At 40.3% G+C, this 13,897-nt stretch overlaps 1 protein-coding gene across 1 annotated transcript in view; it reads left to right on the top strand.

Annotated features, from left to right (window-relative positions):
- Positions 1-13,897, top strand: part of DLEC1 (deleted in lung and esophageal cancer 1) — a 39,031-nt gene that overhangs the window by 6,472 nt on the left and 18,662 nt on the right. The window contains 14 exon segments of the mRNA XM_009878334.1: positions 205-292; positions 1,168-1,341; positions 2,101-2,237; positions 3,139-3,231; positions 3,866-3,956; positions 4,891-5,053; positions 6,722-6,914; positions 8,199-8,257; positions 8,791-8,965; positions 10,894-10,987; positions 11,236-11,366; positions 11,652-11,810; positions 12,866-13,005; positions 13,259-13,412. Of these exon segments, the coding sequence (XP_009876636.1) occupies positions 205-292; positions 1,168-1,341; positions 2,101-2,237; positions 3,139-3,231; positions 3,866-3,956; positions 4,891-5,053; positions 6,722-6,914; positions 8,199-8,257; positions 8,791-8,965; positions 10,894-10,987; positions 11,236-11,366; positions 11,652-11,810; positions 12,866-13,005; positions 13,259-13,412 (1,851 nt within the window).

The raw sequence follows: 13,897 nt of genomic DNA, 5'->3' as shown, positions 1-13,897 counted from the left end.
CATGACACTGTCCCTAAAAGGGTCGCTCTTCTGTGTCTGCTTTGTTTCAGTAGTATCTGATTCAGCCTCTATTGCATAAACTGACGTTTTTAGGGTGGTTACAATTATAAATCAGTTACCAGTAGCAGAATACTAAGGAATTACAAATGTTATAATGAGTGATGATACATGCAATGGAGTATTTTATTTTCTTTTTAAATGAAGATGACTCTAGAGCTGCAGAATATCACTTCAACATGTCATCGCATAAGACTTATCCCCCCCTCCACGTCAGCATTTGCCATTGGGCAAGGTAAGGGCTCTTTTTACTACTTTTAAGATGTTAACACATGAGAGATCTAAATTACTTTCTTGAAAAAAATATTTTTCAGAGACATTCTGTTTGGTTCTGCTATCCATAGCTCTCAGTTCTTTAGAAACTGAAGGTTTACTTATGTCTCTAGGACCACTCACATGCATCTCAGAAGCAGATTCAAATGGTCGAAGGAGGAATTCAGGGAGACTAACTGGCATTAAAACGTTTGAAGTTACCTTGAAATGTATCCATGGAATACCTGGGTTGAGTCTTATCCAAAATTTGTCTAGGAACAGACACAGTTTTCACCGAATTTGTTAGGGGAAGAGGGCAAGAAGTAACATACTTCATAGAATCATAGAATGGCATAGGCTGGAAGGGACCTTAGAGATCATCTAATTACTTCAGTTGCAACAAGGAAGATTACGTTGGAGGAAAGTTAAGAAAAACATCTTTCCTGTAGTAGACTAGCCAGCCCCTGGGGTAGGTTGGCTAAGGAGACTGAGCTATCTCAGTCACAACACCGGAGGAATATTTAGAGGAATTTAGATGCCCCCGTGTAAGCTTTGTTGTCTTGTGGCAGACGAAAACTGGGTAATGTCTCGAGGTTTCTCCTCGTTGTGTTTCGTGTCATTATAAGAAGCATCTCTCAGACAAAAAAGTCTTCTCTGGGCTCAGGGGAAGACGCGCACATCTGCAGATTGCAATGGCAGGCCTTTTGTGGTAATTCGCTTTCATCAGCATGAGTTAGGCAATAAATGGGGAGAGTTTACAAGCACCTTTCCAGAGGGAGATGTGATCATAAATACATATGTCAGCTTTGGGAGGTTTTTCTTTTTTTTTTTTAATTCCCTGCATTTTTTTTTCCCAAGGAAAATTTCCAGGAAAGGGAGGAATGATTGCTCCTGGGATGACATGCCAGTATACGATCCAATTTATTCCAGAACATCTAGGAGATTATGAAGATTGCATATTAGTGGAGACTCAAGTATCAGAACCTCTTCTGATCCCAGTCCAAGCTAAAAGACAACCGCCAGTGCTAACATGTCAGTAATATCCAGTTCTTAAGTTCCTCTAAAGTTAAATGGACTCTTTTTTTTTTCTTTTTTATTTGACTGTCTTCAGTTTCATGTGACAAAACAAATGTGGACAAACTTGGTGATACAGTTTCTACATTTTGCTCTCTATCTCTATTTCACACACAACAGTTTTATTAATTAAAATATAATCCTGACAATTTTTTTTTATCTGTTCTTGCAACATCAAGCTTTTTTATTCTTCACTATGTTTGTTAGAGGAGTGAGCAGGAGCCACTTTTCTAGTTTTGTGTCTTGCTGATTCCTGAACTCCTGACTGTGATTACCGATCCTGAATATTAAGGAATTCTGATTTAGTTATAAATATTTGATGCTATTAATTAATATTCATGGAATTTTACATGAATTATATATGGATATGACATATCTGCAGGATTCACCTCTCAGATATCTTGTCTCAACTGTAACAACCAGGATTACTTTTGCTTTGATTTTTTGTAAATTCACCTTTCCTGTCATACTGAGCTTTTCACAAAATCATTCCACTTTTTGTTATCATTCAACAGAGTAGGAAGCACCGTAAAAATGTAAGACGAATGTATAAATATGCACCTCATGTTGTTTAACTTTCAAATGGAAAAAATTGGTGAGTTTTTAGGGCATATTCATATGCATTAATGATGTCTATAAAGAGTTATTTAAGAAAGCTGGCTCTGCCAGCTGCCAGCCTTCACTGTGTAGTCTGATTTTCTGTGTTCTTCATTGCAGTGCCTCATGTTATAGACTGTGGTTCCTGCCTTGTTGGAGGAACAAAATTAACAACGGTTTTGTGCAGAAATGAGGGAATGAGAACTGGGAAGTTCTGTATAATGCCAAAGAAAGCCTGGCCACCTCATAATTTCATGGTGAGTGATTAGAAGGGAAATACTGAACATACTGTGATACACGTGCCCTGACATGAAGGCCTCTTGAGCTGGTCATGGGATATTAGCACAGAACTCATACGTCCTTGCTGGGGACGTCTGTATCATACCATTCCCTCAAGGATTCACTTTTACCCTTGAGACCAATCTCCCTCGATGTCTGTAGCTTCTGCTTATGCTCTGGCTTGCCTCTTGTTCAGTGGTGAGGTAAACTCAGGCATGGATCAGGGAAGGGACAACTGGCTTGAACTTTAACGTTACCCTTAAAACAAATAGAAATGCAGTCAGTTCTAGCATTGCTTGAGCTGATTTCCTCCCCCTCTCCACCAACGATGTCATTTACTGATCTTGCAGCACATGTAGACCCTAGCAGTGCACACCAGTACTGCTCTGTCTTTAGCTTTCCATCACAAAACAGGGTCTAAGTGAAAAGGACAAAGATCAAGCGTGACTAGCAGACTGGCATTTCATATGCTGGAGAAAAGGCTAATGGGATAGCTCATGTGCCACGTTGTTCCTCCTGAAATGCTCTACAGTTGCAACTCAAAGTGAGTCATAACCCTGGAGAAACAGCGCTCCCCTGCACAGGCATAGCTGTTCTTCTGTGACCACGAATATTAGGGCTCCTGATGCTATCACTTTTCTTAGAAGATAGCACCTTCCCTCGTGCTTTCACAAGCATGAAGCATTTCGTCTAATTAAGCCCTATATGTAAGACACATGCTTTTGAGTTGTGTGAAAAAAACATTAAGGGGTAAAACAGTGATGTTTGCAGTATAGTGCCTGTTAAAGGTAATGCTGTATTTAAAAAAAAAATAACCTGCTCAATTTAATTTGTTATTATTCTTTTCTTTTTTTCCTTTTCTTTTTTTTCACACCTTAGGCTGTTAACACTGTTGGTTTTGTGATACAAGATCCTTTTGGGATCCAGCCTGCTGTCTTTGAGCTAGCTCCAGGGCAGAGTATAACAGTAGAGGTTAGTACGTACTTGAACTTTACCAAATACATTAGCAAGCAAGGTGATTTTAGAAGATCTCGGGTGGACCTTGCGAAGTTGAGTTTATGTGAGCAAAAATGCTCAAATCCTTTTGTGGCATTAGCTGCAAGAATTGCAATTGTGGGTCTTACTGGAAAGTCTTTCATTGCAACTTCAAAGCCTTGCTTATCCACTCAAGAGACCAGTCAGATTTTCCCCCCACAGAGAAACCTGTTAGAGAAAACAGAAATCTGAGAACACAGGAGTGCTTATTTCACTCCAGCAGGAGCACTAGTCCAAGAAGCTTTTCCTTTCTAAACTTCCTCAGGATAAAAAGGACATTTGAGGGGGGGAAATAATTAGGTCATTGTAGAGCAGCAAGCACAAATCCTTTAGTCTTTCCTGAAAAAGATCCTGCAGTAGGTGCACATTAATGGTTGCCTTCACTGCTTTGTCTGATATGGGCCAAATTTTATTATGGCATTACTAGCCCTTCCTTTTACCAGTGAGCAACTGAGAAGAGATCTGACCTGAGGATTAGCCCTGTCCTCTAGCGAACATTTACCAACTGCAGTTTGTTACTTCCCGGAGAGAAATCAGTTACGGATATTGCTATTTCGCTTCTCTCTTTCAGGTAGTGTTTTTCCCTTCTTTTCCAGAAGTCTCACAGCAAACATACACCATCGTTTGTGACGATTGCCAAGTCAACAATGTTACAGTCACAGGTTTGTTTCTAACACCTTTCAGAGATCGAGTTTCTAACACTCTACTTATTCAGATAACGTGAGTGGTGGTTGATGGCTTAAAGTGGTGGTAACATGACATTGAATTAAGCAAATACTCTGTCCCCTGAGGGTGTTAAATGGTAAGCATTTTTATGAATATTATTACTGCTCCATCCCAGTGCCTGAAATACATGGGATTAAGAGAGCACTGAGCTCTTAACCCACTGTAGCCAAAAATCCAAATGCAAAATGTCACCAAGTAGCAGAAACGAAACTCTGTTGTCAGGTGCAATGAGTTTCTTAGACTTTTGCATCAATAAGATAACACGACAAACTAATACATCTGCTTTAACACAGCAGAAACACATTTGGGTGGAAAGCAAATTTAGGGCACCTCTTGGCTTAGGGTATTCGAGAGACGTCGGCAATCTTTGGGTTAGCTAATGAAACCAGTTGAAATTCTTGTAAATGTTACTACTTGTCCTGTGATGTAATCATGAGCGCTGTAACATTAGGCTTCACTTGTAGTCTATTTAATCACTTCATTAGAGGTATTTCCTTTGGATTTTTTTTCATAATGCATTTGCTGCTTATTTTTATTTTAATCTACTGCTCAAAACATCTGGGAGCTACAGTATCAACCGTCGCAAACACCCTGCTCGCTTCAGTGAAACAGTGCTGATGTAAGTGAGCTGAGGCTGTGGCCCTGAAATCTGAACCTGTTAAATTCATGAAGAGAATATCTCTGTTGATATTTGTTGATAAATAAATAACATCAGGAAAATATTGTTCAATTAACATATTGGAGTTCTGAAGCTTGAGAAAACACCAGATATAATTAGTAATGGCCAGTGCTGGTATTTGCTGTTAATGAGGAATATGAACAGTGTTAATAGCCAGATGGTAAACAGTAATACCTGCTTATTTCTTCAAGGGGTTGGACAGCTGATAGCTCTGGAACTTTTGTTCGTCACGGGTGGAGAAAGCAAACCTGAAGCCGGTGAACTTACTGATGTAACAGCACAGCATCTCATACGATTTGACTCCCAAAACCCACACTCCACCGAGGAGAAGAAATTGGTTATAAGAAATTCTGCGTACGTAGCTACCATTCACAGAGTAATGCTCTGCAGTCTGAACATAATTGTAGAGATCTCACATGTGATACCACACTCCCTTAGGCTGGAGAAACCTTCATATACTCGATAAAATTTGTGCAGAAGCCTTGCCTCATTTTGCTGCATTGTTTAGTAAATAAGGTTCAAGGATACACTTCTAAGAGCAGGAGCATTCTACATGGATCAAATATTATGGCAACCGTTAGCCATATCCTTGTGGTCATGCGCGGCCAAGGTCAACATATTTGCTTCGGTATAGATAAATCTGCAGCTCCTGAAAGCTTCATAAATATGGAGGGTTGCAGGAAATATTTAACAGGGTTGTCCAGATGAGGTTTATCTAACTTTACATGTCTACAGTGCAGGGAAATAAAGGCTTCTAAGAGTGCAATTCTGACTGTAGGCATCTCCAATAAAACAAGATATAATGCATCCTGAAATCCACTGAATGTCAACTGATTTAAATGGGACCCCCATTTAATTAACTCATGTTAAAACGTTTACATTACTGCTACTATTGAGTCTGGAGAGGTTTAAACACAATTTATTGTGTGAAGTCAAGGAATATGTACAATTGCATTGTACTGGACACAGTTACACCCTGATTTTGCTGAAAATCAGTTGGGCAATAACAAAAATACACTAATGTGCGTGATTGCAGTAGTTAAGAGACTAGTGGCCATCCAAGCAGTGAGGAGGTCAGTGCTAGTTTCAGATACAGTGATATAGATTGCTACTTGCTACAGTAAGTTGGGTTTATGGCCTGGAAACCACACATGCATAATGCCAGAAGAGAATGCTGTTTGGGTAAAGAGTGTGATTCAGGAAACTGGGTAGCATAGACGGACGCAGGATGCAAGTGTGCCAACTTCCACGTTTTCTGTGTGCTCTAATCAGGACAGCAGTCCCTGCACATCTGGTATCAGCTTTTGTAGGAAACAAAGCTGGACAGGCTGAGACTGAACTCCACAGAAGCCAGAAAGAGAAAACTTTCTGTTGCTACAGAAAGCAGTAGGTGTTCAGTTTTGTGGCTGATATTCACTTTCAGATGCCAGTGTCCTTCCTCCGCTCAGTAAGACAAAGGTTCTGAGGTCAGGACAACAAGGTTTGAAAACCCATGAAGACATCCTGTGGAATATATTCTTTTCAAAGCAACCTTTTCTGGATTACAGAAAAGTATTGCAGAGCCATGGCTACAATCTTAGCTGGAGCCACTGTATTTGTTGACATATTGGAGACCACATCTTGCACTTGGATTAAATTCAGAATGTTACGCAGATCATAAGCAGTGATCCAATGCAAACATACTGGTATCAGTTTTTGATCTCATGTTCTTGAAAGAAGAATTGTAGAGCTTCCTTAAAATTGCATTACATGACAAGTTAAACAAGGCCAGAATATGTTAACATATCTTACATATTTATATAATTTACTTCCATATATTAGCATGTTCAGTTTATATGCTCTGACTCTATGCTGCCTCATTAGCCTTATAGCTCACAAAGACCAGTAAGTCTAACCTCTGTAATTTTTAAAAAGATGAATTCCGTGCATGGAAAAAGGAAAATATTTTTCCCAGTGTTTTAGTCAAAAATATCTGATCTTTTTAACCATGGGGTTTTTTGTTGTTTATTGATCTCTTTACAGCTCTGTAGAACTTCCTTTCTACTGGCAGATAACAAAGCCTAATCTGAAACCACTAATACAAGGAGAAGCTGTAGACTTTATGAAGCTCAAATATGACCGAGACCAAGAGTCGGCCTTCTCCCTAAATCCTGAGCAGGGAGTTTTGCTTCCACATTCAGATCATGAATTTATTCTCACTTACACTCCACGGGAGGTATGGCTTGTGATTCCTTCCCATCTATAAACTCCAGCTGTGTATCTTTATGCAAGTCATAAAGTCCTTGCTGTGCAGTTTTCTAAATTAAATTTAATTAGCTGGTACTGTGCTCTGACAAAACAGTGTTCCGAAATGTAGAAAGTTACTAAAAGAAAACATGTTTTGACTGCAAAATGCGAGACAGCTTCTGAGCTAATGTCATTTTTGGTACTGCCTGCACACAATTAATTTTACACTAAAACTACAGACACCTCCTCATAGCTGCAGCTGTGCTGGCTGGTAAAGTCACCACCCTCACCACGCTACCAGCTCCTCCACAATCTCCTGACCCTTCCTCTCCTGCCGAGTGAGCTGCTTTGGGGATGTGCCCCGTACCTGCTGCAGCCTAAATAAGCTTGGTTAGCAAACAGCAGTTATTTAAACTGTTTCTGGTGATAGCTTTTGGGCGGTTGAAATAGGTTTTATCCTCAGTTCTGTGGTAAATTGAGGGGACAGTAGTAGCTTTTGGCAGAGGAATGATGGTTGGCAGCTGTGAGTACAAAGGGGTGCAACAAGGTTGAATGCACCTGTGCCAGGGATTGTTGTCTTAGTTTCTGCTCCTCTGTTCATATAAATAAGAAGCATGAGCTCAATGTATTTAAAGAAACCTGATCCAAGAGTGGGAATATCCCATCCTGTGGTGACTGACAGGTATAGAAATACCTCAAGTAAGTATGGGAGAGTTAGTAGAAAAATGTACTGAATTAAAGTATATGCTTAAATTAAGGTATCTCTACAAAATAAATGAATACTTTGCAAAGCCTGTCAGATTTAAGACCTGTTTATTTTTGGTTTTCCCCCTCCATTTGAATATAAAGGCATCTTCTTTTCCCATGATGGGAAAGTAGTCTTTCTTACTCAAAATCAGATTGATAGTCAATTAAGCTAAATACCCTGGAACCGTTAGGAGAAACTTTTAGAATAGCAGTGCTGAGGTTCATCTGGGGAGCCTTTGCAGATGCTTGTGTGTAGTATGCAATATACTAGGGAAATAACAACAGGCATGTCAAAAATGAGTATTTTTCTTGAAACTGTTCACCATGAGATCAGAATCTGGCTTCATATTTTGCAGTCAAATGTGTTTTCTTTTAGTAACTCTACAGTGTGAATATTGTTTATCAGAGCTTAGTACTCCGATGACGATCGTTCAGCCTTTAAATGTGAACTGCTTTTTCATCTAGTTTAAATCTCAGCATAACTGATTACTTGACATTAAAATCTCTTCCTTCTTCCTTCGTGTAGCTGAAGAGTTATCACAGTGTGGTTCAGATGGTACTGAGGGACATCCCAGAATCACCTTGGTAAGCTGAGAAATGGTATTTCCCAGTAAAATGTGCAGCCACATTTCAGTTATGCTATTACCTGAAGTTATTGGAATTCCTCATCTTTCTGGTTATGATGGACTGACAAGTATAAAGGATTTTATCTGCACAAGTAATTGTGATATAAAGAGTATCTCTGTGCTCTTCCCTCGTGTCTGAACGTGTGCTTTAGCCTGGGCTAGGGCTGCACCTCTTGTGGAAAAAGGTGATACTGTCATTTTATCTGCTCATTTTCCAAGCTTTCTGCTGAGGTTTCCAGCAGGTTTTCCTGTTATTACCACTCATCACAGCAGCCTCTGGCTTACATACTTGATCATGAACAGACTGGACTAACTAGAGTACATTAAAGAACTACGGCGTTTTTTCCAGTTTTTTAATTGTCCCCAGCATGAACTAACTGTGCTTGAGAAACTTCTGATGATTTTCAGGTTTGATCTGGCAATTAAAAGATGGGATCCAGTTTAAGCACCAGGTTAGGATGCGTAATAATTCTACCCTATTTCCTCCCACAGTTTAGTAAAAGAGGCAATGCTTCAAAACATCCCAGAATACAAAGCAGAGGATGTAATAGCACTGGAAATAGAAGTTAAAGGATCCACAGAACCGTTTCATCTTCTTCTGGAACCTTATGCCATTATCATCCCTGGAGAAAACTTTATTGGTGTAAACGTCAGGAAAACCTTTAAGGTTTGTTGTCTTTTGACTTCGTTGTTTTCATGTGCTTTGTGCCACTGAATGTCTTGGGTGTTATTAGAAGATATCGGACAGTTACTTGACAATTATTTTAGTCGTGCTTAAATATTATTAAAGGAGGCCATGACTCCAGGAGGGTCTAAGACTGAAATCCGTTAGCAAACCTCCGTAGTCCTACACTCCAGGAAGCAGCAGGCTTTGTTCTTTTTTTCACCTCTCAAGTTTGATACCACAGAGTTTTAACATTCTAAACGATTTTCTGGGTCACTAACCTGTTGCTTATCACTCCCGTAGTGTAAAAGTTTTCCAGCTGGGAGGAATAGCCAGTGGATGATTTAATTACTTTAATCATCTAGGACTAGAGCAAGCTCAGAAGAACTGCAAAAGTCACATGTGCTGCAGCTTACTAGACTTTATTCTTTCTTGCAGGTTCTGGTAATTTCTGTTTTAACATTATGGGACAGGCTGCTGCTGCAGTTGTTCATTCAGTATCCTCTTTACTGTAAATTAGGATCCTTTTAACCTGAGCCTCACTTGGGAATAATGTCTGTTAGCAAGAGCCAAGCAGGAAGACGCTTCCCAGTTAATGGTCTTCTCATTATTTTTCCTAAGGATACAGCTAATCAGAATTTAGTTTTATGCTTTCTCTTCCTAGAAGTTCTTTTTCAGCTGAAGACAGCCATTTCTGACTTTGCAGTGATTCAGTACACCTACGTGTGTGCTATAGGTAATTAAGTCACTTACTGATGATATAATGACGTTCATAGAATCGTAGAATGGCCTCGGCTGGAAGGGACCTTAAAGATCATTTAATCCAACCTCCCTGTCATGAGCAGGGACGCCTCTCAACTAGATCAGGCGACACATGGGGACCGAACAGGGATTGATCCTGTGACCTTGGTGTTATCAGCACCACGCTCAACCGACTGAGCTAATTCTTCACAGTTTCCAGTTGGGTTTTTTTGTCTTAAAAAGATAAGAATTTGAACTGTGCTTAGAGATAATTGTGCTTTAGAGAACAGAATTATTAGTTGTAATTAAGAAATAAAGTCTGAATGGACCTGAAGAGCAGATTAAAGATTTCGAGAGCTTACATCTCCTTCCCAAACATATCCTTTGGCAAAAGAAGGCTGCTCTCAAAAAGAGAGATTTGAAGTTTAAGTATAGAAGGTCTGGCGTGTTTTTGAAAAATGGGGGGAAAGTCTAAAAGGCTTTGAATAGGATAATGTTCTTGGAAGGAATAGTTAATGGATTGTCCTCAGATTTCAGAAAACTCCTTCACCTGTGTGGAGATAACTCCTGTGTTAAGTATAGTGCTTTTACGATCTAAATATATCAGTCAGCACAGATCTCTATAGCTGCGTTAAACTCTCCTTACAGTCCTTAGATCTGTTGCTGGCAGCGTCCAGGGGATGATTTGTCTCATCCTGCAGGCTAAAATAGGTCAGAGGGATCGTTCTCAGTGTTCTCTAGTTGATTTTATTGTCAGTAAAGAGAATCTTAGGAGATGAGATACAGTATAGCTCATGCACCTTTTTTGAAGACTCCTGAAATCCAGTCAGGTGAATCCCATTTCTTTTCCTTGTTTTATGAAGGAAAGGGAGGGCCCAGCATTGTCATAGAAATGACAGTAGTTAGGGCATGGCACTGGGTTAGTGCTGTTCAAGTCACAGGTTAGATGAATTTCTGTGTCTTTCCACTCAGTTTATGTCAAGATTCAGATGAAGACACAGTACATTGTAGCTAGATTTGAGGTATGTTAGTAAGTTGTAATACTGAGGGGTGATCACGATGTCATTTGAGTTTGCAAAGTATGTGGTGTGAGACTTGCAATACCTAGTTTGCAGTGCATCAGTACTCTCAGCACATCAGCTTGTTGCTACGAAAGCTTAAGGTTCATTGTCTCTCTGACTTTGTTTTAGATGTGGAATAACAGCAAATCATTGATCAAGTACACGTGGGAGAAAATCATGTCCTGTGACATCATGGAAGTTGAACCTTATACTGGCGTCATAGGTAAAGTCTCTGTGGCTGCATGCACCAATTAATGACAGAAGTATTTAAATTGAGTGGAAAATTTAAAATGAGTGGAAGAGAAAAAAAAATCACAAAGCACTATAATGCCAGCTGTAAAGCGAGATCTGATCCCCAGCCCGCTGGAGCCAGCAGGAGACTTAATTTGGCTTCAAGTACTTCAGTGAAAGGCTTGCAGCAGGTGGTTTCTTTGCAAAAGGGTGAGATGGGACCTGATTTTTCTCTTCTAGATACAAATGAATGTCGTGAATTTGAACTGATAATTACTGGAAGCAAACCCGGCTGCTTCAGTCATAATCTGCACTGTAAAATTGAGCACTGTCCAGAGCCAGTTGTGCTGCATATTGAGGCTGCTTTTAAGGTAAGGAACAGTTCAGCACTTCAGGATGACTAGCTGTGGGGCCTGGCCACTGTCCACGTAAAGCTTTTTGTTTCAGAAGGACAAATGGGAGGTAGTTTCACTCTCTATTAACTATTGAGGCAACATTGATACTCCTACAACTGTAAGAATTCTACGTTTCATGCAGTGCATTTGCTTTTTGCTGTTTTCTGTGAAACTGGACGTTAATCTTCAGTAGCATATGCTTCTTGATTAGGTTGTTTTGGCAGAAATGTCTATTCTGACATCCATTTCCTGCTGTCCCAGGGTCCACTTCTTTCTATTGATGTTCCATCGCTCCGGTTAGGTTTGACTAAGCGGGGTGAGAGTGTGTCAAGAACCTTTGAGATTAAAAATCTGTGTCAGCTGCCGGCACAATGGAGAATGCGAGAAAGCCAGGTTTGTCTAGCAGAAAGGAATGAAGAGGTAAGTCATTGCTCTAACTGGCTATGCTCCCTCTTTAGCTATTTCTTCCTTATGCTTTGGAGTTGTAATATTCATTCCAGATACCAAAAGTTCTAATTTCTGTGACTTCTTATGAAACTGGTTCTGCAGAGTTTCGCCAGTGCGCAAGTTCTTTTGAGATTAAATATTTCTTTGAAATTCTCTTCTGCTTCCATTTATGACAAATGCCCTCCCAGCCTCATCCAAAGAGACACAGAGTATTTCCTGTATGACAGTGATTTCAGCTGCTGATGATATAAATAAGAGGGTAAGATTTTATCAGAACTGAGGCTGCTGAACTTTCCTTCCACACACCCACATCAGCATCTGGATTAAGAATCTCAGAACCTACCAAGTTGGGCTTTAAAAAGAGCTTTGAAACATGCACCTGTGACCCAAAATAACTTCTTGCTGCAATGAATATTGAAACTATTGTTTCACATCATCTGGACTGTGATGTGTCAAATATAGCCCATTCCAACCTTAACTTCAGGGCTCACTCCACAGTTTCATATGAAACAACTAAAGCGGCTCAGAAGTGATACTTGTGGCAAAGAATTTAATGAGAGCTGCCATTTGCAGCCCATCGCATAATCTTAAAATCAGTTAAAAAAAAAAATAAGAGAAGGAAAAATACTGTGATTGCTTGTGGCACACAGTGGGCTTTGTAGCTAGATTTCTCTGTGATGTTATGCATTAAAGGGAAGTGAGGAAATCCGGACTCTGGGGTAAGTGCTTTTTGTTGTAATGAAGGGCTGAATTCTGCCCATAGGGCTTTTTGCATAATTACCTGTGCAAGTAATTGAGTTCACTAGGTTCATGGCAAAGTTGGTCTAAACACTGTTCAGATGTTTCATTTTGCCGGACAGACTGTCAGTTTTGCAAGAGAGAGGAGCTTTGGGTGAAAGTTGATGGCAAACAGAAAATGTTTATGAGTGGTGGTGACGGCAATGTTGCAAAAAGGGTTCTGTATATGTATGTCTATCCCTTTTACCCCAGACATCAAAGAAATTGCTGTTTCTCCTCTCTTCTCCCAGGTATCTCCCTTTACCATTCAACCATCTGCTGGAGAAATACCTCCTTTGGGTATATGCAGCGTGTCAGTTCAGTTCACATCATCGCTGTGCCAGCGCCTCCAGACAGTATTAGAACTAGAGGTAGAAAATGGAGAAGGAAGGTAAGAGGGCAGAGCGGTGTTCTGCTTTGTTTTGGTTTTTTTTCCTGCAATTCCCATGTGTTTTTCACTTCAGGTAGTTTTATCTCCTCAACCAAAAATTATGTCTCATAGTGGGGTTGTGTAACCTATCAATGAACTATCCAATTGCTAATATTGCTAAATAAACATAATCATCCTTCCTTCCAGCAGGCTGTTGTATGTCTAGCACATTTCATTAACAATAACAATAGACCATCTGTGTGTTTATTTCCAGTCATCTTCCTGTTTTTGTTGAAGTTCAGACCCCCCAAGCGTGCTTGATATCTAGTCATCTAGTATTCATGGCAATTTATACTGGAGTTCCTGCCAAAGCAACCAGCAAACTTTTTAACCAGACGCTGCTGCCAGCAAAATACTTATGGGGAAAGGTAAATGCGCTTCTAATGGATGAAGCATACAACAGGGATGGAAATTGCAATTTCTATCAAAATACGAATAATAACTATGCCTAGAAGCTTTTCTGGTGTATCTCTTGAGTAGTGGTTGCTGTTCACTGCCTTATGAGCAGAACTTCTGTGTGAGACCAGCCTTTATGAAAAGATCAACTACCAGCTGATGTCCATATGCTCTTACTGCCTGTGGATCATCCCCAGGAGGACGGGTGGGCAAAGACATGAGGGACCTTGACAGGCTTGAGAGGTGGGCCCAGGCCAACCTCATGAAGTTTAACAAGGCCAAGTGTAAGGTCCTGCACCTGGGCTGAGGCAATCCCAAGCACAGGTACAGGCTGGGCAATGAGTGGATTGAGCGTAGCCCCAGGGAGAAGGATTGGATGTGTTGGTGGACGATAAGATCAACATGAGCCAACAGTGTGCGCTTGTGGCCCAGAAAGCCAATTGTGTCCTGGGCTGCA

The sequence above is a fragment of the Apaloderma vittatum genome, unplaced genomic scaffold (genome assembly GCF_000703405.1).
Source record: "Apaloderma vittatum isolate BGI_N311 unplaced genomic scaffold, ASM70340v1 scaffold2261, whole genome shotgun sequence".
Classification (NCBI taxonomy): Eukaryota; Metazoa; Chordata; class Aves; order Trogoniformes; family Trogonidae; genus Apaloderma; species Apaloderma vittatum.
This window is presented reverse-complemented; position numbering and strand designations above follow the sequence as displayed.